At 43.9% G+C, this 24,401-nt stretch overlaps 1 protein-coding gene across 4 annotated transcripts in view; it reads right to left on the minus strand.

Moving 5' to 3' along the window:
- Slc22a15 (solute carrier family 22 member 15) overlaps positions 1-24,401 on the minus strand; it is a 66,587-nt gene that overhangs the window by 28,763 nt on the left and 13,423 nt on the right. For 3 of the 4 annotated variants that reach the window (XM_055629031.1, XM_055629021.1, XM_055629011.1), the window contains exons 2-5: positions 23,450-23,662; positions 7,798-7,930; positions 6,968-7,132; positions 384-513 (exon numbers count right to left, since the gene is read on the minus strand). In XM_055629031.1, the coding sequence (XP_055485006.1) occupies positions 384-513; positions 6,968-7,132; positions 7,798-7,930; positions 23,450-23,662 (641 nt within the window). The remainder of the gene's footprint in view (positions 1-383; positions 514-6,967; positions 7,133-7,797; positions 7,931-23,449; positions 23,663-24,401) is intronic. The other variant, XM_055629039.1, reaches the window with a different exon arrangement.

Below are 24,401 nucleotides of genomic sequence, written 5' to 3' on the forward strand. Positions count from 1 at the left end.
AAGGAAGGAAGGAAGGAAGGAAGGAAGGAAGGAAGGAAGGAAGGAAGAAAGGAAGAAAGGAAGAAAGAAAGAAAGAAAGAAAGAAAGAAAGAAAGAAAGAAAGAAAGAAAGAAAGAAAGAAGGAAAGAGAATTTTCCAATACTCTGAAGGCCAAATGCAGTCTACTGAGAGGTTAAACATGAGATACCTGCATTCTGAACTAAGTAACAGGCATCTCTCTTTTCAAGGAGCTGACGAGAACTGAACGTTTGTGGTTTAGCTCTTCCCAGAATTCACTTCAGGCAAGCTCCTGAAAGAAGTAATGCTGCTCGCTTACTTGCTCACATCTTTCCAAGATATCCCTATTTATGGAGCAAAAATTTCAAGGAGAAAAGACTACTTACAAAGATAAGAGAAAGACTACTGTTCCCTGAAGGTTGACCAGGACAGCTAGGGTCCTCCAGGAGCGGATGAAGTATCCTAGCAGGGCACACTGTGCGATGCCAACGGCAAAGAAGAGACCGCCAATCGATCCTAATGCAGGAAAAAGAGAATTGTCACTGGAGAAGATCACCCACCGTGCCCTTTCCAGCCCTGGTCAGTGTGCACGTCCTTCTTGTGAGACATCAGCCCTGCCCCACTCAGTGTGAAAGGCAGAAGATAGAGAATGACTACATAAGCACCCAAGAGGAGCCAAAAGTCTGTGGAAATGGAGGAAGGGCAGCAAAAACATGTACCATGCGTGGACAAGATGGAAGTCAAATGTTTTCTGTACTGGGTGTTGCACTGCCTTCTGCCTGCACCTGGGCTGGAGATATTTTTTAATTGGGGTGATGTGGCTCTCAGGTCATGCAGTTCCTTCAATGCTGATCTTTTTGAGAGGTTTTATTCTGTTCTATGTGTCTACGTGTGTGTGCTTGCGTGTGCCACAGTGAGCTTCAGGAAGTCAGAAGATGACTTGTGGTAGCTGGTTCCTTCCTTCCACCATGGGAGTTTCACAGATCAGACTCAGATAGGCTTGTCAGAGAGCGCATTAACCCACCAGGCCATCTTGCCAGCCCCCTGGGTATTAATCTTTATCACAGAGATAATTCATGAAAATATTATCTTAGACCACTCCCATCCCCCATCCCACTTCTCCACTTAACTTATCACCATCAGATGTATGGCACTTTGCATTTTCTTGTTTCTCACCTGCATCTCCCAAGTAGAATATAAGCTGTTTGAAGCCTGGATTTTTGTCAAAACACTAACGGAAAAATATCAACCACAGAATTGTAAGGAAGCTATTTTAAAACAAAACACAAAAAAAAGTGTTGAGATGAGGATTAAATGTACCAGCTTGTCTGATGTCCCTGCAAACTCTGTATCTCTGGCACACTTTCTGTAACTGCTATTATCACTATGGGCAGGACATTGAGCTATTTGTTGAGAATAATGTGTTCCATTATTAACCACGCACTGAAGCAATAAAATAGCTTGAGGGTTAGGGGAAGCTGTCTATACCACCACGTGCTGTATCTGGCAAAGCCAGGCCCTGTACAAGGTCCGCCAGCATTCTGGGCCATTTGCATCTTCTTTCTATGGAAAGGCAGTGTGAGGTTTCTTTTGGTTGTTTGTTTTGGTTTTGTTTTTCTAAGAGAAGGTTTTGCTGTGTAGCCCTGGCTGTCCTGGAACTCGCTCTGTAGACCAGGCTGGTCTCGAACTCAGAGACTCGCCTGCCTCCACCTCTGGAGCTGGAGCTGCCTGGCTGGAATGGCAGTTTTTAGATGAGATTTGCTGTTCTCAGTCTTAATTTTTTTCTATGATAATCTTATAAGCAAATAGTTTCTTTGATCACTGTTCATAATGTATCACTGTATGACAAAACATGATGACTTGTATACTGTGTGTGTGTGTTCAGCATCATGAAAGCACAATTCAGCAAGCGAGGGGACAGAGACAATATGGAGTCCCCTGGAAATCTGAGACAATCAATATCTATTTGCAGGTTCATTATAGTGCATCAAATAACACCTGGCTGGGCTCCAAGGGTAAGGCTCCCCTGTCACTCAGTATTCACCTCTGCCAACACAGACAAGCAGTCAGGGGGGGAAATAGGCTGGTTTCAGAGGAGTCAAATTTAAACCCCAGTTCTACCAAATACTACAGCAGTGGCTCGCCAGGGTTGCGTATCAGGTGTCTTGCATATTAGATAATTACATTATCACTCATAACAGCAGGAAATACAGTTACGAAGTAGCAACAAAAATAACTTTATGCTTGGGGTCACTGTATTAAAGGAGCAACTGTATTAAAGGGTCGCAGTGTGAGGAAGGCTGAGAACCACTGAACCACAGTGTGATTATGGGCAAGTCAGTAATTCTTCCTGAACTTCTGTCTTCTCACCATTGAAATCAGAGCAGCACTGGTCTCAAAGGACAGCTCTCATTGTTAGTAGTTTCCAGAACAGAATGCTTGTTATACGCGTGCTATGTTTGTAGGCTCTCTACTTTTCTCCTTGCTGGGATGAAGCATCTGACAGAAAGCAGTTTCAGGGTGGAGGGTTTGTTCTGGCTTACACTCTAGGAGGGCTTCTCTCATGGTGGAGAAGCATGGCAGTGAGAGTGTGGGGCTGCTTGTTCATGTCTGGGCAGTCAGGAAGCAGAGAGGTGAATGCTGGCACGCAGTTATCTTTTGTTCTCCTCTTTGTTCAGTCTGCACCCTCAGCCATAGGATGGTGCCACCTTCTTCAGGGTGGGTCTTTCCTCCTCAGTTAACTGTCTCGGAAATCTCTATCATAGTCATGCCCCAGAGTGTTCTCACTAAAGTATTTCCTGACACAATCAAATTGACACTTGCAGCTAGCTGCCACAGTGTCCTATTACAATCTGGGGTTGGGTTGACTCTCTCTTATCTATTAATCAGGGTGAGGACAGCGAAGCCTCTGGCTGTGAGTACCACTTCAGAATACTTTCTCCCTCATTTTCCTTTCTAATTTCAAGAACCCCTCAACCACAGCGTACTGAAGAACTGATTCTACCTTATCACTCCCATGCCATTCCAGTGGGTACTGCCAATCAGGGTTCCCTTAGCTGTAAGATAACCCTGGCTGGACTAATCAGGATTTGTCATTTCAAACACTGTGCTTAGAGCTGCTGGGTCTCAACTGGCTGAGAATGTTTCCAGAGAGGATGGACAGCACAGATAAGAAGCACCAACTTCCAGGTTTCAGACATCCCCTAGGCTAGCTGCACTGTCAGGAAATGTTGAGCAAATGCTTTCCCTCTCTATTTGTACTGTCTAGAGTTGAGTGTCTGCAACAGGTATTTGGTTCTGACCTTACTATGAAAAAGGTGCCGGTGACTGGCCCAGTTTCCAGACCGAAACCCTGAAGCCTCCCTTAGGCCTCTCTTCCCCATCTCTGCTGATGCCTCTCCAGGTCATGGCCACCCAAATATAACTCCTTTTTCCCTTCTCCTTCTCTGCTGCAGCTCCCACCTTGTCTGAACCATCACTGGGTTCACACAGCCAACCTCACAACTTCTTGAAAATCCCCTTCATTTTTAATTTTCTCTTCTCTGGTATCATATGCCCACAAGAACAATCTTTCTGTGTGAGGTCCCATAACTCCTTTATGTAACATAAGCCCCATGGCCTTCCTCTACATTTTGAATAAAAATCCAGATTGTTCACGCAGCTCACCTTGGGATCGGCACGCCTGGCCCATCCCCTACCCATTCCTCTCGCTATCACCCATTCCTTTGTCTTTTTTCTATTGCACCACAGTCATCTTTCAGCTTTGAAGAAGCTTCCCCCTGCCTCAGGCCTTGGTCCTTGCCATTCCAACTGCTGGAATTTCTTCTCCTGAATTGCATATGCTCAGGCCCTTCCTCCTTATTCAAATCTTAAATCGAACACGTACACTGAGGTTTTCTAGAACCATCCTATTTAACATAGCTACTCTGGAAATAACTATCTGGCCCATTACATTACTTAATTTTTCTCATTGTCCTTAGAATTCTCTGAAACTGCTTACTTTCTCAGTTTCCCCTAATTAAAACAATCTTCATGACTGCAAGCTTCTAAAGCAGGGAAGACAACCAACATTCCTACCCAGCTATGACCCTAATGAACTATATCAACAACCAGCTTGGCGCAATAACCCTAGTTATTCAGTAGTGGCACACATACCTTGGATATAACCAACTTCTAATTAAACTTAAAATGTGCTGAACAAGAAGGAAACCATGCCTGGCACTAGAAACCTATACTAGTGAAGACAGCTATTAGAGGAAACTCCACAACCACTAATTTACTGAGCCAACATAATCCATAACAATAATCTATAAATATTTGCCCTTATATAGACCTATAAGAATAGTCTTCACCCCTCATTAAGGAAACTTCTCTTTGTGGCCGACACAGACAACTACTGAAGAAACACCAACAACCAAAATGCAGAACTGTGAAGCCTAGTCCAGTGGATACATCTACAAAACACTTTCATAACTAAGACTCAGGGGACACTGCAGAAGAGGTGGTGAAGAGATTTTAAGAGCTAGAAGATCAGGGGGTTTTCTGTGAGAGTGTGTCTTCTAAAAATGTTAGAAGTTACAGCCATGAAGCCTCACCAACATTACTGCTGCCTAAAGGTGAGCTGAAAAATGACAATAGCAGTGGACATGCCAAAATGGACAGGGAAGAGCCCACGAGGCCTCAACCTTTCAGAAATAACTACAGGTAACCGAGCAAGGCTGAGATGGAGGAAGGAGGTCTTCTTTAGGGAAGAACATGCCAACTGGTTGTTCAGTACCAAATGGTCAGCCCTGAAAACATACCTATAACAAACATTAAATGGACTGATCAGGTTATATTTAGGGATATATATATATATATAAATATATATATACACATATATATATGCATATGTATAAACATTTACATATATGCACACAATAATAATTAATAAAAAAGAGGGTAATTGAAGAGAGGTGGGGAGAGACATTTGGGATGGTTTGGAGGAAGGGAAGGGAAGGGAGAGATGCTGTAATTATAATATCAAAAAAGTTTTTAAAAATTAGTAAATTAGTTCTAAAGAGTAGAAATGGAATTATCTCATAATATTGACATTTAGATACATTTCTATCAATCATAAGGCCAATTTTGTTCCCATGTTTGTTCAAAAATATTGTTTGTACCAATGACTGACAAGTTAATGAAAAAAGATTATCAGTACAACTCTATAATCTAAAAGGTAGAGGTTTAGACATAGGCACTCTCCTAAGATAATATTTGAAGTCACATTGTGTGTGTGTGTGTGTGTGTGTCCTGCAGGTGCCTGTGCCTGGGCATGTGGAGGCCAGAGGCTGCTATGTGTCTTCCTCTATTACAGTTTAAAACAGGGTCTCTCACTGAACCAGAACCATGTAATTCAGTTAGTCTAGCTGGTCAGTAGGCCCCAGGGCTCTACTTGTTCCCACTTCCCTAGAAAAAGTGACAGAAAGACACCACCGTGCCTGGTTTCCCATATGTGTGCTGGGGAATCTGAAATCAGCAAATATTTTCCTCACTGAGCCATGTCCTTAGCCCCCAGGCATTATGATGGCTAGTTGTACGTCAATATGACACAAGTGAGAGTCATTTTGAAAGAGGGAACCTCAACTAAGAGAATGCTCCCACAAGGCTGGTCCATGGGCTACCCTGTGGTGCGTTTTCTTGATTGATGACTGATGGACAGTGACACCCCTGGGGTGGTGGTCTTGGGTGCCATAAGCAAATTGCTTGAGGAAGCCATAAAGAGCAAGTCAATAAACAGCACTCCTCCATAGTCTCTGCCTCAGTTCCTGAATCCGGGTTCCTGCCTTGAGTTCCCTTTCTTATTTCCCTGGATGATAGACTACAGAAGTAAAGAGAAATAAACCCTTTCCTACCAATGCTGATTTGTGTTTTATCATAGAGACCTCACCTAAGGCAGCCTTTAAAGATAATTCCTGGGATAGTGAGATGTCTCAGTGGGTAAAGGGGCTTGCTGTCAAGCCTGATGATCTGAGTTCAATCCCCAGGTGCTACATGATGGAAGGAGAGAACTGACTCCTGCAAGTTGTTCTCTGACCATGAGCATATGGGCATATGTGCATGTGAACACACACATACACACAAACTAAATAAATGTAAAAAAAATTAAATATTTTTACTGTGTGTGTGGTCTTGTGAGGATGCTGGAATTATTAAAAATAATACAACATATGGCCTCGATTTAGAATTTTAGCATCAGTAAGAAATGCTACAACGGTGCCCTCTATTGATTAGAGAGAACAGCAAAACTGAGGAAAGCCATGAAACAGAATTCAATAGGATGCAGTAAGAGGCCTCAGGTGAAAGAGTTCCTACTTTCCTGTCCTTGTACTATTTCCCAGTGTAAGGGAGAAAGTGATGAATGCTGTTCTGAGCAAATGGGATGCTGGCCACAGCCATATGCAGAGAGGTCATGAGGCGGGTGGCCACCTCACTGTCTGTGAGACAGGCCCAGAGGAGACTTCTTCCAAGGCCTATGAACAGCACGATCTCGGATGCCTTGAAGAGCACACTGGAGAAAGCAAGTCTGATGCAGGTTGAGCATCCCGAATAGGAAAACCCCAAATCCCAAACGTTCCAAAATCTTAAACACTTTGAGAGTTAACACAATTCCTCAAGAGGAAAAATCCATATCTTACCTTAGACACGTTGGTTTGAACCCAAAATAGAGATCCTAAAAATGCTGCATAACATCACCTCCAGGCTATGCACATAAAGCAGCTATGAAATGCAAGTGTGTTTTGTGTTTAGAATTGGGCCACCTCTCCAAGGTATGTCATTATACATAAAATTCTGGAATCTGGAATGCTTCCGGTCCCCAGCATTAGGGTAAGGAATACTCAATCTGCAGAGATAAAATGCCTCACCTCCAAGTGTGTTTTCAGACTGGCTAAGCCACGTACATCCAGAGCTGCACAAAGTGAAGCAGTACCTGCGAGTGCCCAGTAGGCGGTGCCCACGCATTCATTTAGCAAGACAAAGGCCACCAGGGACATCCCTCCATTCATCATGCCCACCAAGAAACGAGTTACTGCAAAGAATTCATATGAGGGGGAAAATCCATTTGCGATAGCAAATAAGATGTCAAGAGCAAAACCTGGGAAGAGAGGAACAATATTCAATGACCCAGAAGCAAAACAGCATTTGAAGAAAATAATAAATTGTATTCATCAGTTTGTGAAATAAACCTTTGTAAACTTAAATGTTCTGAGCTATTTTTTTATTTTATTTTTTAACAATTTGCCTTGAAAACTATGAAGAAAAAACCAAAGCTTGCTTTCTTTGTTTTACAATTTCTGTCGATCCCACACCATTTTCAGTTATTCATAATAGTGCTAGAAATTGAAAATCCTCACTCATACTCGTCCTGTCAAGACAGCTATGCCACGTCTTATAGAGCTCATTTGAAATAAATCAACACAGAAGAATGCAGGGAAATGGATGGGAAGGCTGTGACGATCCTTCACTGCTCTCTTTAGAAGCAGGGCAGAGATTACAATTTGGGGGTTGCAGAAAGCACTGTCAACAAAAATGTTTTAAACAAAAGTATCTGGCCTTGTCCAGGTGAGCTTGTTCCGGAAACCCACCTGGCCAGAGTCATCGCTGGCTGCAGCGTGGCCTCTCGCCAATGTCACAAACAGAAGCTCTCTGTCCACCAGCGGACTCACAGAGAACTTTAGGGAAATAACACCCTTATGATTTCCTTATGAGTCTCAGGGAGGTAAAGCGGCTGATTCTGCGCACCCACGCGGTGACAGTTACCTGTGAGATAAACTTTTTTCCTTCCGAAGCGATCTGAAAGCTGACCAAAGGAGATAACGCCAACAAACACACCACTGAAGAAAAAGGAGCTGGCAGCACTGACTTTGTAAGATCGGTTGGCGATTAGAAACCACTAGGAGAGAAAGCACAAGGGGGACAAATTAGGCCGCAGAGCGCAATCTATGCATTGAACTAAGTAAGTCTAGCGTACAACACAGACTCACGCGGGCACCTCACCGCGTCAAACACCATTAGCCAGAACCTGGTAGAACATTCATCTAAGGCAGCATCCACGGAGACAGTTAACTTCAGAAACACTGGACACCATTGCTGCTATGGCGTTTTTCCAGAGTATTCTTCATATACTTCTAACAGAATTAAATACAGCATGTAAGTGCTAACTACATGTGTGTTTGTTGACAACAGCTTTATCCTGAGTCCTTGGCAGTTTTTGGAGAGTTTCTCTCTTGTTTTATTTCCATTTTTCCGATGCCTACATATCACATGGCACATATGAAGTAATCACCGAATAATGCTTTCATTTAACAGATTAGTATGTTTAAAATTCCTTGAATATGATCCTCAAAAATTTTAACTTGGGGGCTGGAGAGATGGCTCAGCAGTTAAGAGCACTGTCTGCTCTTCCAAAGGACCCGGGTTCAATCCCAGCACCCACATGGCAGCTCACAACTGTCTGTAACTTCTGTTCCAGGTGACCTGACCCCCTCACACATGCAGACAAAACACCAATGTACATTAAAAAAAAAATTAAAATTGGGGGGTGGGGCTGGAGAGATGGCTCAGAGGTTAAGAGCACTTGGCTGTTCTTCCAGAGGGCCCAGGTTTGATTCCCAGCAGCCACGTGGCAGCTGACAACTGTTGGTAGTCCCAGTTTTAGGGATCCAATCTTCTGACATCTGAGAGTACTGCATAGACATACATGTAGGAAAAACACTCAGGCATATAAAATAATACAATAAAAAATAAAATAGGACACCATATGATCCTGCAATTTCTCTTCTGGGTATATATTCAAAAGAATTAGAGCATGAACAGATTCCAAATCCCAAATTCAGGTCCTCCATCAACACCCACGTTAGTACAGCATCATCTCCAACAATCAAAGCAACCTTTGTCAACCAATAAATCAGCAGAGAAGTAAAGTGCCATAGCCATACACAATAATATGGAATATTATTCAACCTTTAAAATTAATGCAGTCTGATTCATGCTACAACCCAGATGAACTTTAAAGTGAAACAAGCAAGGCCTGCAGGAATAAATATTGCATGACTCTAGTCACATGAGGTACTTGCAAGAGTTAGCGTCACAGACACAGAAAGGATAGTGGTTACAGGGAGTAGCAACAGAGGTGTCAGTGTTTAATAGGAACAGAATTTCTATGTAGAATAATGAAAACCTTCTGGAGATGGGGCGTGGTGGATGGTGGCAGAATAATGTGAATATACTTAAGGCCATATATACACTTAAACATTAAAAAGGTGGGCTTTGTGTCATGCATATTTACCACAATGAAGAAGTCCTAGAGTAAGATTATCTACTTTAGGACAATTGTGAACTTAAACAGAGGGCAAGCTCATTCTGATAGGCATCATTATCTGACATCCTATCTAGTGATGGTTAGCAGTAGAGACCAGTCAGTGACGTCACAGAGGTAGTAGCCTCAGGGGACACAGTCTCTCTGCAGGGCCACCAAGAGCCCTTTCCATTGAGCACTCTCCAAGTGGCACTTTCTGGGTTGCCTGTCTCTGTTTCGTTTTGATTTGTTTTTATGTTACCCCTTCCCCATGCTTTGACGACTACTCATTAGGCCCCAAGCACATCTAATTTTTCTCCTTGCTCTGTAAGCTTGGACTCATAAGGTCTTGACAAGACAGTTCTAAGGATTGTGGCAGAAAGGGTATAATAAGTATTAGAATTTCATATAAGAGAGATAAAGAGGGCTCTGGCTTTTGGAGAGGAATTTTGTTCTGTGGAAAGTTAATTTTGGATACACTGGTAGTTGTGTAGAAGAATGTTCGACTCAGAGGAATGACCACAGTGACATATCCTGAAGTAGAAAAATGAGACATTAGATGCCAAGTTGTCTGAGAGAAGACAGCTCAGCATTCATCACAGGGACAAGCCCTGCTCCTGTGATAGACAAAACAGGAACAAATCGAATGGTTCTTAAGTACAATTAACGTCTTAATTCAGACACTTGTTATAGTCATCATGTTCTTAATGTTCGTGTTTACATGCCTTCAAAAGCTGGTTTGCGACTTCAGCCTTCATTTTTCTGTGCTTAGGAACTGCCAGTCTGTTTGCATGGTGAAGATACTTAGTTGGACCCTGAGCTGGGTCTGTCAATCAGGAAGAAATGACTATTGTGTTGACTGTATTTGCCAAATTCCTCATATCCACTAAAAAGGCTGCAGTGCCATCCCTCTGCAACTGAATAGCTGTCAACTTAGACAATGATTTTAGGAAAAAACGGCCCCAGGGATGGTTAACCAGCAAATTCCAAATCCTGATTCTCAGGCTGCCAATTCCAAGTGTCAAGGTAATTTCTGCTAATTTTTCTTCAAGTCAATGCTGGTTAGGCTAATGCACCTCCCCTTCTCCTGGAACACACTCAAGAACAAACAGAAAAACTGAAAAGCAGGTTTTTTTCAAAGTGAACTAGAGAATAACAAACCTAGAGTCTGGGATCTGTCCCTGGCAGAGCTCCATGAATTCAGAGTGGCTGAGGCAGGCCATCAGCTGACAAACAGATTTCCACAACCCTGTTCTGTCTCTGTTTTACATGTTTTGTTTTCAATTTTTCTAAATTATCATTTCTGTTCTTTTTGCTTGGTTTCCATGTGATCAAAGTGTTACTTTGTCCAAACTTAACTAAGATGCAGTAAGACAGGGTCCCTCTATCTTAAAGACAATGTGCAGGTATAACTGTCTAGAGTTGCTTGGAAGACTAGATCAGTTACTAGTTCCTTTTCTCATCCTGTGGCTGCTAGTTATTGCCATGATAAAATCCAAACCAGGAAGTCACCAGGACACAAGAAATTAAACAATAACAAAACAAAATATAATGATGACTCTGATTTTCTCAAGAAACATCTTTGTTTATTTGTTTGTTTGTTATGACAAGGTTTCTTTGTGTAGCCTTGAATGTCCTGGACCTGCTTTGTAGACCAGGCTGGTCTTGAACTCATAGAAATCTGCCTCTGCCTCCCCAAGTGCTGGGATTAGAGGCATGTGACACTGCTCCCAGCTTCTCAAGAAACATCAGAATGAACCATTACATTTTAAAAATCAAAACGTGACAGTCACTCAAGTCCTTGCTGGCTAGAGATTACTAGAGTGGTGACTTTCTCATTTTTTTGTTAATGGCAGGTCAAATTCTAAAGCAATTAGAATGAATTTCTTTTTACACTAATTCATTTCAAATTGAAAAAAATCATTTACAAATCCAAAATGTAAAAAAAAAAAAAACAAAAAACAACTCACTTTCTTTCCATGTGTAATAGGCAAGAAAGACTATAAAGACAAATGCATTTATCCCCTCCTGTTACCCTGACTAAACAACCTACATCTATTTTTATACATATGTTTTCTCTAGTCACTAAAAAGAAACCATGAGTATTTACTGTATTGATTTCAAAACGGACTGCAAATACCTAGTGGCAAAACCACAGATACTCTCATTCAGTTAACTACGGAAAATAGGCCTGAGAGGAAATCGGGCACAATGCAGGGCAGAACCTAGAGCAGGTGCCTCTATCATAAAAGATGAAAGGGATATAAATTCGGCCAGCACAGGTGTGAGCCAGGACCAGGTGCTCAGCAGAGCCTTCCAGCTCTTAAAGAGGAGAAAAGGTAGGCGAGCAGAGGTGATGAGAATGAAGGTGGACTTACTCTTGGCTGGGTATCAGTGACACATTTGGGAGAGGTTTTTGTTCAGTCTTCAGTTTTGCTTGTTTAAAGGCTGAGAATAAATGGTATGTCCCAGTAAGGGACTGAAGTATGGGTGCATGGAGAGCAAATCTATCATGGCTGCAATACAAGTGTGGGGTGGAGATGGCAAGCTGACAGTGGTAAGACCCAAAATGTAAAACTCCCGCATATATTAGCAGGAAAAAAAAACTATAAAGACACATATTTTTAGCCCCAAACATTTAGTGAGCCAGGCTGGCCTGGACAGAATGGGGGCTTCTAGAAAAGAACAGATTCAAGTTAGATATGGAGACCTGGTGTTCAGAGAGCTAGGTATAGCTCTGGGAATAGGAATTACTACCGGAAAGAATTACATGAACCAAACAGAGAAAAGCTTGGAGATGAGTTTTAAGAGACATCGCAAAAATGTATCTTTAGCATGTCTTGAATTCATCAAACCTTAAGCTTTATAGTGGTGTCAGGTCAAATCAATCATTTCTCTGACATGTCAGAAATATGAGCATCTGAAAAAAAAATAATGTAGTTCTGTAAAATGGACTCCATGCTAAGACACAACTCTAAAAGCAAAGTTAGCAGCCAAGTAATGAAAAATGCAAACATCAAAGAGCTGTCAAGCAGTCAGGCTGCACACTTTACAGCTAGATAATTAACCAACCAACTTTTACACATTATTCTCCTCCTGTCCCCACAGCCACCCTTTGCACAGAAATGACAACATACTGGGGAAAGACTTTCTATTTTTAGTCCTCAGCGTGTGTTCCATTCAGGAAACATGCAGGAAAACCAGCAATCAGAAAGAAATTAGGAATAAGTAGATCTTGTAACTTAGAACAATGGTTTTCATTCTTCCTAATGCTGCGACCCTTTAATATGGTTCCTCGTGTTGTGGTGAACCCAGCTATGAACTTACTTTTTGTTGCTACTTCATAACTGTAATTTTGCTACTGTTACGAATCATAATGTAAGTATCTGTGTTTTCTGATGGTCTTAGGTGACCCCTACGAAAGAGTCATTCAACCCCACAGGGGTCATAACCCACAGGTTGAGAATCACTGACTCAGGGGGGAGAGAGAGAGAGAGAGAGAGAGAGAGAGAGAGAAGTGATCTATGGCCTCTGTGCTTAGTAAAAGAAGACTGACGGCAAGAAAAAGAGGACAACGTCTTAAAGACACCTCTCACAGCAGTTTTTAACGTCATTTTTCATATTTGGCTGGTCTTATGTCCCAGGGTGTGTCTCATTCTGTGGTGTGTGTGCATGTGTCTTAAATACAAAGGCCCAATAAAATTTCTGGTTTTAAACTGGATTAGTATCACTGACTCGAGGTCTGCGTGCCATACGCAGGCCCCAACACGACCCCAGCCCCAGGAGCCATTGTTTTCCGTCCACGCTGGCGGCCCACCCCCTACTCCATGACTACCCCAGAGCACACACACTGCTGCATATGCTCCTTGGGCAGCACAACCACTGGAGGAGCAGAAAGGACCTCTCGCTAGCTTTGAGAACTGAAGCGTGTGCGGCCTGGCTCTAAGTGGCTCAGGAACATGACAGGCCTGTCTGCTTCATGTTCCCTTTGTGGCCTAAATGTCCCACTCTTTTGTCCCTACTTTTGCTTAAACTCCTAGTTTATGGTGAATCTCATGGAACAGTAATTGAGAGGTGGGGGCTCAACACAGGCCCCTCTTTTCAAAAGGGGCTGTACCTGATTAAGTAAAGAGCCATGCACATAGGCTTTGATAAGCATTACGTCATTTCCCTCCTCCAGGGAGGCCTGGCCCTCTCTTGCTCTCCTTGTTTCAGCCCAGGCCTGTGATAACTCCATCAACCACACGAGTGATACATGGCCTGCCTTGCAGGAGCCCAGATGAGGGCATGGCCATCCAAAGGGAAGCAAACATTTCCATTTTTGCCAGGAAGCCTGATTCCTCCAGGGAACTGACCTTTCTTTGTACATGGCTAGGCCCCCGCCTCCCTCTCCTCACTCAGCCTCCCATCTACTAAGCTGTTTTTTTTCTCTGTAACACAGTCCGTACCCTAGCCTGGTCTACTCTCCTCAGCAGAGCTGGCCCTCTCTTCTCCCTGCCATATCTCTTCCCACATTTTCTTCTGCATAGTGAGCCATGTGTTCCCCAAATGATGCCCTGAGCTTCCTGAGGGCACATTTGTAACCCACGTGCTAATCTTACAGTGCCTGCCAACACTAATTAAAGACCTGCTGAATTATGTATGTAATGAGTGAAGGCTATAGTCTTACAGGCATCTTCACAAACAGGGATTTCGTTTCTGTTTCTGTTTCTGGCTGACCTTGAACTGGCACTGTTCCTCCTTCCTCTGCCCTCTGACTGCTGGGATTCCAACATGTACTACCAACATGCATCTTGGTGTCATTATTTCAAGCCTTACATTCTGAGGTTACTAGAATGCAGAAACTATGTAACTGGCCATCTTTCCTTCAGAGCCACTGAGTGGCATTCTCATCAAAGGGGATATAAGGGACATTTGGAACTTGCAGGGCTGTTCTTCCTATAGCCAATCTTACATCTAGGATACTTTGTTTTAAGTTTAGCTCATGAAAGTGTGTCCATTAATGCACAAGTATTTCTACTAAGAACAGTACCCATAATCATACAAGGGAGTAGTGTCATGGGCTGTACACAGGACATCAGTGAGTCTGTGAGACAGGCTGTGGCTGCAGCCATGTCTCCCATCACCTGCTGCTGAGTCTCCTACAAAGGTGGGCTTGTACTGGGGCTCAGTGTATCTCACAAGTACTGCCTGAGCCTTCCAAGACGTGGGAGCAGACCACTGGCTGTTCAGTCCACCTGTCAAGATGCCAGCGAAGACAAAGGCGGCTCCCTGGTTGCTCTGGCAGGCCACCTAAACATGGGCTAACAAGACTGGCCCATTCCCACTGACCCAGCTCCCTGCAGCTTGAAGTGACACTTTGGGGAAACCAAGTTATAACAACACTTCCACATCCAGACTCCTAGCCTGTGGGTATTCTAAGACTACAGTGCCAAAACAGCAGTTTCCCAACACCCCAAAGAATGACCTTGAGGGCCCTATAGGATCTTGCGTGGTGACTCATAGCAACTCCACACAAACAGCATCACCAACCCCTTTGCCCTTGTCTTCTCCATAAAAATTACAAATGGCTTTGTGCAGGAAATCCTCACACCGGGAGCAAATCAGGTAATGAGAGCTCCCATGAGTGGGGAGTACTTGGACAGGGCATTTCCAGAGCTGTTTCATGGTGATTAACTAACTTGCTTCATTTCCATGTAGTTGTCACTCTGAATTACCACTTAATGGGTGAAGTGTGCAGGCAATAACAATCAGTAGCACAGGCGTAAGGAAGCAAGACATTAAAAAAAAAATTTACCCCTACAGCAATTAATTGCAGTGAATTTTTCAAATAGTTTTAATACTCTGTCTTTTGACCCCAGGGTCTGGCTTGTGGAAAAATATATTAATCTCAAGATAATAGTCAGTCAACTTTAGCTCTTCAATATCCACAATGATATTAAAGATTCCAACCTTGTGCTTTTTGGTTGCAAACATTAATTAAGCATGATAATTGTGTGTCTCCATGATATTTGGTATTTTCTGTAGGAGTCAGAGCTCAGGGAATAATTTGAATACAGCAGACAGCAATTTGCTACATAAATCCACCCCAATGGCTATTAGCTCATTTGAGGATAGTCAAGACTCCTAGATTAGAGGATTTTTAAAAACTTAAATACCATGTTAATCACATAACCTTTTATTCACCCTTCTCAAACCCTCCATAAAACTGTTCTTCAAGATCAAGTACAGTGAGATGTTGGCAGAAGCTGTGAGCTGTGGATTTTAACACCATATCCTTGACTGCGGAACTCTGCAAACACTATCGTGGTAGCTCTCTACACAGGTTAAAAAAGAAAAATGTCTCATTTTACTTTATTTGGATGTGTGTAACGAGGTGAGAGGCTTGTGTGCCACCGTGCATCTGTCAAAGGCAGAGAGAAATGAGCAGGAGTTGGTTTTCTCGTTCTACCGTGTGGGTCCAGGTGTCAAGCTCAGGTCATCAGCGTAGCAACAAGCACCTTTACTCTCTGAGCTAGCATCATGCTGGCCCAAGAACTTTCCTTCAAACTTCAACGTCTAGACTAAGTCATTTCAGTAAGAACCATGTCTTGGACTACGCATATACCACAGACTGTTTCAATACTGCCAAAGTGAAGACCGTGAGAACAATAAGGGTTCTCACTATAAGAGGGACTGAAATGGGACCAGTGCTAACTAGAGTGGAGGTCCATTTGGGGACGCACTTCGACTGCTATTAATATGAACCTGACTTGGTGCACAGACCAGTGAGCAACTGGCACCCCAGCCATGGCTGCTTCTTGCTCACCAGCCATTAATCTGCTCTGTTGCTAGTCCTCGGCTGAATGGTGGTTTGGGGAACAACAGGGAGGCTGGAAGCCACCTGCACCAACCACTTCAAACCACCCCAAGAGACTGGTAGGTGCCAAGCAGGAGCAGCCTGAGAGCTCACACGTGGCTCACACACTCTGCATGAGGAGACAGTGTGTATAGGGCAGATGCCGACACTGGAATGACCCTTCCAATAAAATAAGACTGAGAAAATCAATAATTCTATGTTTAAAATGTAAGGCAGAGTCCTGTTAAGTCTTCCTGAATCTCGGCAGGAAGAGCGGAGTGGATGATGGCTCTGCCTGCTGAGAACAAAGGACTTGCTCATTTCCCTTCTCTCCCCTTCCTCCCGTTGGCTATCCTCTCCTTCTCTCACACCCACCCCCCTTTTCGTGTGGCAGCATCTCCTCATCTTCAGTCCAGGGCAGATTCAAACTCCTAATTCTCAACTCCTTAAATTCTGGGGTTACAGGCATGTTCTACCTTGCCCAGCTTTTCACTTAAAGTCTCTTTGCTATTTTCTGTAGTATTAGGAAGCATGTTGCTTTGTATGGCTCTACAATAAAGCAGAGCAGAAGCCTGGCCTCTTCACTGTCTTGTGTAGATCTGTGTGTGCTCCCATACCCAGACCCCACACACACACGTGACTAGAACAAATACCCGGAAAGGGCAAGTGTGGGACACCATTCATAGACAGTTGCTTTCTTGCAAGCCTGCTCCATGCCACAATAGGACCACAGAAGTCAGTGAACGGGCCCTCCATTTACTAGCAAGGCTCACCAAGCAAGTTCGTTGCCCACTCGAAGAAGATATTTATCCTGTTTCTCTATTTTTCCAAGAGGCACTCTCAAGCAGAAGAGTGGCAGCTGGGAAGGTATTTCTTTTATTCAGCCTTCTGCCTGACGTAGGTACTACACAGTCTCCTCATAGTCACCTTGTTTGAGTATGCTATCACCAAAGTGTCCAACCATAGTTCAATTCCTCACTTTTTGCCACTTCAGTGAAGTTAATACACAGCTCAGGAGAGTGAATGTCGTGTTTTCCAAACAAGGGCTTCTGGGGCTGGTAGAGGCAGGGCTAGGCTGAGACCTCTCTTTAAGAACAGTAATAGCAAAGTCCCTACTCTTACATAAGATAGGCCCGGATCAATGGCTCAGTCAAGAATGCATACTGCTTTTGTGGGGGATCAGAGTTTGATTCCCAGCATACACACTGGGCAGCCTGGAGCTACTCTAACTCCAGTTTTAGGGGATCCAGTGTCTCTGGCTTCCAAAGGCACCTGCGCTCATGTACACATACACATGCACCTATGTAACGAAATCAAATACCTTAACATGACACACTGCCTGCGACGTGATTTAAAGCTAAGGTTTATGTGGAGAAGTGTTTGGAAGTCACTTTTGTAGTGGAAAGAAAATGGACTGACTGGATGTCAGAAGAGCAGCTTATCTGGCATAAGGTTTAGGGCAAATACCTTGACCCCTGTCTTAGTTTCTTTTCTATTGCTGTGATAAGATATCATAACCAAGGCAGCTTAAAGAAGAAATGTCTATTTAGGGTTCACCGTTTCAGAGGCTGAGTTCATGAGCCCCATGGTGGGGAGCATGGCAGTGGGCAAGCAGAATAGCAGTGGATCAGTAGCTCACATCTTGATCATCAAGTAGGAAGCAGAGAGAGCTAACAGAGAATAGTACTAGCTTTTGAAACCTCAAAGCCCCGCCTCCAGCGACAAGCCTCTCCAATAAGGCCACACCTCCTAGTTCTTTCAAAGCACTTCCATTAACTGGGGAACAAGCATTCAAATGTATGGCCCTAAGGGGGCTCGTTCTCATTCAAGCCACCACAATTTCCACTGTTGACTTACACAGTAGGGCTGTGGGCCTATGGAAGGCCTATGGTAGATAGCCTCTGACCCATGAGTTCTGGAAGGCAGTCACATCATCTGCCCCTCCATCTTCTCTTATACCTGTGAGTCCTTCTGGTGGTTCATCTTCACACCTACAAGCTTGGATCAAAGAATGAAAAGTCTTGCGATAGCTGAGGGGCCTGTGGGAGTAATGGAGTTCAGTCCCAGCAGTCGGCCACCCGCACTACTTTATGAACAGTGCAGACAGACCATGGCCATCCTTGCAAAGCATCATGGACCTACCTAATCTGAAGCAACTGGTTAAGAGTTGAGATGCTTCATAGATAATCATGACTCTAGAAGTCTTGTAGAGGGTCAGCAAATCTACATTACCCAGCTGTGCAGCAGGGCAGCCCTTAACCCCCTCAGATACACTGAGGAATTGCTGGAGGTGCAGGCTCACCATACACAGGGTAATTTATGCACTGCAATACGACTCTGGTAGGAAAGGGGCGGACCTTTATATGCCTTTATGCCTCAGAAAGAAATCACACACCTACAGTCAAGATGAAGACATAGCATATGTACCCAGATATGGGCATCTTAGAAGGTACTGGTGAAAATGGAAAAGAGACAAACAAGTATTACAGGAAAAGAAGGGGACAGAGAGGAAGAGAGGATGAAAGGTGGAAACAGAGAAGCACATGGAGAAAACAGCAAATATGTTCTCATTATGTAACTCTGGCTGGCCTGGAACTCACTATGTAGACCAGGCTAATCTTGAGCTCATAGCCACACACCTGCCTCTAAGGAGTGTGCCATCATGCCCAGCAAGTCAGAGAACTTGTGACATAAAAGCTCTATATGGAAGAGAAATAGGGAGGTAAGTTCAGAGAAGGCAACAGCGGGGAAAGATGGATACAAACAGAAACACACAAAGTCAAAATGACAGAGATGGAAGATGGATAGTACAAAGGGGAAGGCAGGAAGAAGGAGCCAACACTGATGCAGACTGACAGACACGTGGTGAGAGAGACTGGAACTTGCAGACACACTCTGCTGGGACAAGAAGCAGCTGGTAGGACAAAGCCCATCTGAACCCTTCATTCTCAGGGATATCTCAGGGCTGAGCTTGCTGGAGAAGCCTCCTAATTCCACTTCTCCTTCACCAACCACCTCTGTCTCTGAGGAGGTAGCTCTCTGAGATCCCTTCTATCTATTCTCAGCCATGGAGCACTGCTTACTGTGAGCCGCCAGGGTAGGAACACAAGGACATGGGGAGACGGGTGGCCTAGTCCCGCTGGCATGAAGCGTAGAGTCCAGTGACTCTCCCACCTTCTGTGGAGTCCTTTCAATCATGAGGCAACTAGTAGTCGCTCATTGAACACTGGGTAATTGTGGTGGTGTTCCAGTAAGAAGGGCTTCTAATTACTCATTTCATTAGTATGAATTTCACTCAATTCTACTACAGTAGGTTGTATGCCTGCTGCGCTGAAGCACAGTGTTGCTTACCGTAGTCAGCTCAGTGGATAGTCTGCATAAGCACTGGGCCTAGTTTTCACTGGCCTAGAATCCCAACTACCTGGCAAGCTGAGGCAGTGGCCAGCCTGGACTAGAGTAAGTTCAAGAAGGGGCAGGAAAATCTAGTGAGATCTTGTCTCAAAATTAAAAGTAAAAGATATGAAGACAGCACTTGCTTAGCATATGCAATACCCAAGGTTCAATCCCCAGTACCACAAGCAAATCAAGCAAAAAAGGCTACTAATGGCGAACTGAACAGATTTCAGGATACACAGATTAGCTCAGTTGTGTTGGGATGACGCTCCCTACACCTTGTGAGGAACTTCTGAGCTAAGCAGTGTGGTCCATACTCTTCACTTACTGGGGTGGCCCCATTTCAGTCCTGAACTATCTGAACTCTAGAAGTGTCTCTTGCCTGATGCAAGAGGATCCTGAGGGGCAGCCGTGTTCAAGAGACAAAAGAGTCAGGATCCTCAAGCCTGCAGGAAGGTTTACTGTGATTTTCTTTGGTGGTGATAATTAGGTTAAGAAGTGTTTACATCTGTAGTAGACTTTTGTCTGAGACTCACTTCATTATAATGTGATAATGGACTTGTTAAAGAATATAGCTACAGCTCTCACCCACTTCACAATCCTAGGGAAAACTAAATGGAACCAGGGTTTCCTAGAAAGATGACTGATATCACAGCTTGCACATGGGAGCTGATAGGTAACTTGGGATATATTAGGCTAAAGACACAGACACACACCCAGAGACATGCACACATGCCTTCCCCCCCCTCGTGTGTGTGTGTGTGTGTGTGTGTGTGTGTGTGTGTGTGTGTGTGTAGGGGTTTAAACCCAGGCCCTTATGCATGTAATACAAAGTTCTACTATTGGGCCACACATTTCTACCCCTCAACAATGGCCTCTCAAGTACTTTTAAAAACCAAAATGAATAAGAGGATGTCTACTTTGTGAAGGGTAAAGGCACAAGGCAAGCACAAGGTAGACATACTTTTCCTATTCTCCCCCTAAACTCTGCTGAACATTACACATGAAACAAAAACAAGATGACTCTGAAAAGTAGGGGAAAATCCATCTGGGGACTCTAGGACTCAAGAACTGGCACAGTGATGTGCTCTCCAGTTTCTCCAGCCTCATATATAAGACTAGATGTTGGAGAAATCAGCAGGTCAAAAGTGAGACGGACACAGACCCCAAAGCTCCATAAAGGTATTGGCTGAGCGCTAAGTAAGCACGCCAAGTACTGTTAAGAATGCTGGCGTCATGAAAGAGCTCACTGTGAGTACCACGTGGTGCTTGCTTTTCTTCCAAATAAACCCTGGTTAGGGCTGTGCTGTCAGAGCTTCCCTGGAGCCTGAGACTTCCAGCGAAGCAGTCACTTACTGCCACTCAGCCAGACCAGCATCACGGCAACCCTGCTGCTTGGACCACTCCAGGTAGAAAGAGACCCACAAACACAATGAGTGCTGATGTTATGACCCTTCAAGAGGCCTTGTTCAAGTTCTGACAAATCAAAATTACACCTGCTTGCAAAGACTTTGCTTCAGCCATGACCAGCCTCGGTGAACTTTGGGTGGCCCTACCCAAGCTGCAGCTGTTCTCACCCAGGATCTGAGGGAACTAAGCCAACGGCTTGTGATTGGTGAAGCTAGAAACCACTCTGCAAAAAGTTGTACCTGGTAACAACGCCAGTAGACTCAAATACAGGCTAAAGGCAAAACTCCTAATAAAAAATTCCTCAAATATTTTATACAGACAAAGTTATTCTAAAACTTCCGTATAAATGGAAAAGAATCAAAATATGATTTGGAAAAGAATCAAGCAAGAAGAATCAACCTAAACCACCCCAACTTCATTAGTAGCTATAATACTACACTCCTAGGCCAGCCAGTAGAGAATTGAGTTGAGTGAAAAAAAAATCACAAAAGTCTCCAGATTCTGGTTTTTATACTATTCTTCAAGCAACAACATCATAGTTTAGGAGAAAGTATCTGTAGTGAGAAGGAACTAGGAAAGGGTAAGCCATTGGAGGGAAGCAAAACCGCTCTAACAGGCCAGCAAGAGAATCCCCGTGCTGAGAGGCAGCCACGGCAATGTCAGCATCTTAGCTGAGATACCATATGATGGTTTGGGGAGATGATGATGTTGGAGAGACTGGGTAAAGGGTAATATGGATTTTTTTTCCTGTATTATTTCATGTGACTGCATGTAAATTTAGTCATTTTAATTTAAATATAGAAAAGACACCCCACAAGTAAACAGGGGGATAACTTGGGTAGTAAAATAATTAAGGGCTGTAATAATCTATAAATCACTGAAGAGAGGTCTATACAGACTTACTTTTGATAGATATAGAGACCAAATATACAGACACGGGGACAAAGGAAAAGATTCCAGCGTATAGAAGGAAGCAGGCCCCAGGCCTCTTATGTGGAGGGTGTGCTGGATTAAGGAGTATTAACATTATCTTTGGCGGGCCACACAAGAATCGTGGGTGGCCACGAGGCTGCGGTGGAGATCTGGTAAACAGCAGTGACTGTGCTCTGAGAGTCAGCCCCATAGACCTCTGATACCTTAAAAATGAAACAACAGTCACATGCTGTACATGGAGTGGGAGGACTCAGATGATTCCCGGAAAACATGGAGTCACCACCAGTAAGACCCAACAAGACCAATATTCTGGCTTTTTCAAGGGGGGGGGGGAACTACAGATTGTCTAAAAATAATGTCACAAAGAAAAGGAAGGTGAAAGGTCACCAGACACCGAGCAGCTAAGGACAATAATTGTAATAGAGGATCCTGAATCCAATTTGATTTATTTAGAAGAGACAACAATCCTGTCATGAGTGCCGTTAATCAAGCGACACAGCTGGATGTGGATGGAACATGAATTCCAGCTAGGTGTCAATCCGTCAAGTTGGTAACTGAGGGGTAGCTGATAATTCTAGATCTTATACTGATAGTCATAATTTTCCTTTTTGTGAGAGAATGTCTTTTTTTTTTTTCAAAAAATACTGAAGTACTTAGTGTGAAGACACTGGTGTGTACAATTTTAAAATGGCTGAAGAGCACAGACAGCGACAGTGCAGCAGAAGCAGGCGTCAATAGACGAAACAGTAGGCTTTAACGGTTGGGCTTTTTTCTATCCTAACTAAGAATTGAGCCAAGGGCCTCACAGATGATAGGCAAGCATATTACTACTGAGCTAGATTCTTAGCTCTGTTAGCTTGAAGTTATTCACAAATAAGAGCCAGTCAAAAAGAACCTCAGAGATGAGAATCAGAGTCTGGATGCTGACTTTACGTTCTTTCCTGGAATCAGAATGAAGAGCACGGGCTTCCCAGGCAAATCTAGGTTCAAATACCAGCACTGTCTCACTCTCCCCATTTGTCAAATAAGGAGAACAGCCTACCTCCACCCCCACAGAATTACCCCGAATAAATAAGAGAAACAATAGAACATCACAGTGTCTGGCCTATAGCAAACAATCAATGATGCGACTCGTCTCTGCAGTAGGTGAACAGTTACCACTGTCGCTGCTGGGCCGCAGACGTACAAAGATGATCAAAGCATGATTTCTTAATGCTGCCCTCAGCAGACTGCCCTCAGCTGCTTCATCTCTGGCTGGCTCTGCAGCGCCAGAGTCTCTTGGTCAGCAACTGCCCTCCAAAGGAGGGTTTCCCGCATACACTCAGGGCACCATCTGTACTTATCCTGCACAAGCTATCCTGTGTCTGCACTCAGCAGGGGACGGAAACATGGCTCTGGGGGTTACACATTGGCCACTTTGTACTTTTTCACTTTACTCTGATAACGTGGGTTTAATCCATGTTAAAAAGGACTCTGCAGTCAAAATAGCTGCTTTTGGAATTTATACTTATGTCACCTGGCTACTTTGGTGACCTACTTACCTCAGAGGCAATAGAGGTGAAGCTGCTGCTGAAATGCACATGCTTATGGATCTCACTGCCATTGGCAGTCAGAAGCCAGTCCCCAAAGGCCTGGTCTTTGCCATCTGACTGGTTGCTGTGGCTCTGGTTAGGCAGAAGCTCGGCCATGTCCCAGTAGTATGATGGTGTAGCTCCAATGAGTGCAATGAGGATAGCTTCTGTGGCCACATAAAGCTGAAAGGAAATGCACAGAATCAAATGCTGCAGGCACGGGCACATGCACGGAAAACTTGGGGAGCCTGAAAACCTTGAACGATATAGTGGTTGGGCTAGGGATGTGGCTCAGTTGGTAGCACTGTGTAAACCATGCATGGTGCAACACTTCCATAATCCCAGCACTCAGAAGGTAGAGGCAGAAGGGTCCAAAGTCTAAGGTCATCCTGGGTTACACCCGGAGTTCAAGAGAGCTTGAAATATATGATACCCTAACTCAAGAAGACAAAGAAGGAAAGGAAGAAGACGGGGAAAAGGGGCTAGTGGAAAGGGCAGGAGAGATGGCTCAGCAGCCAAGAGCACTGGTTCCTCCTCCAGAGGACCCAGGTTTCATTCCCAGAAACCATATGGCAAGTCATAACCATCCATAATTCCAGTTCCAGGGAGTCCTACACCGTTTTGTGACATCCACAGGCACCAGGCATACATGCAGTACACATACCTACATGCAGGCAAAACATGCACACACCACAAAGTAAAAATAAATTATTGAAGAAGAGGAGAAGGAGAACGAAGACAGGGAGACGGAGAAGAGAAGGAGGAGAGGATGGGGGCTCGTTCTTGCTTTTGTGTTTTGGTTTGTTTTGTTTTAGCTACAAAAATGGACCACATCAGAAGCCAGGAATAGAAAGAAAGAAAGAAAGAAAGAAAGGAAGAAAGAAAGAAAGAAAGAAAGAAAGAAAGAAAGAAAGAAAGAAAG

The sequence above is a fragment of the Psammomys obesus genome, unplaced genomic scaffold (assembly GCF_907164565.1).
Source record: "Psammomys obesus unplaced genomic scaffold, mPsaObe1.curated_primary_1811, whole genome shotgun sequence".
Lineage (NCBI taxonomy): Eukaryota > Metazoa > Chordata > Mammalia > Rodentia > Muridae > Psammomys > Psammomys obesus.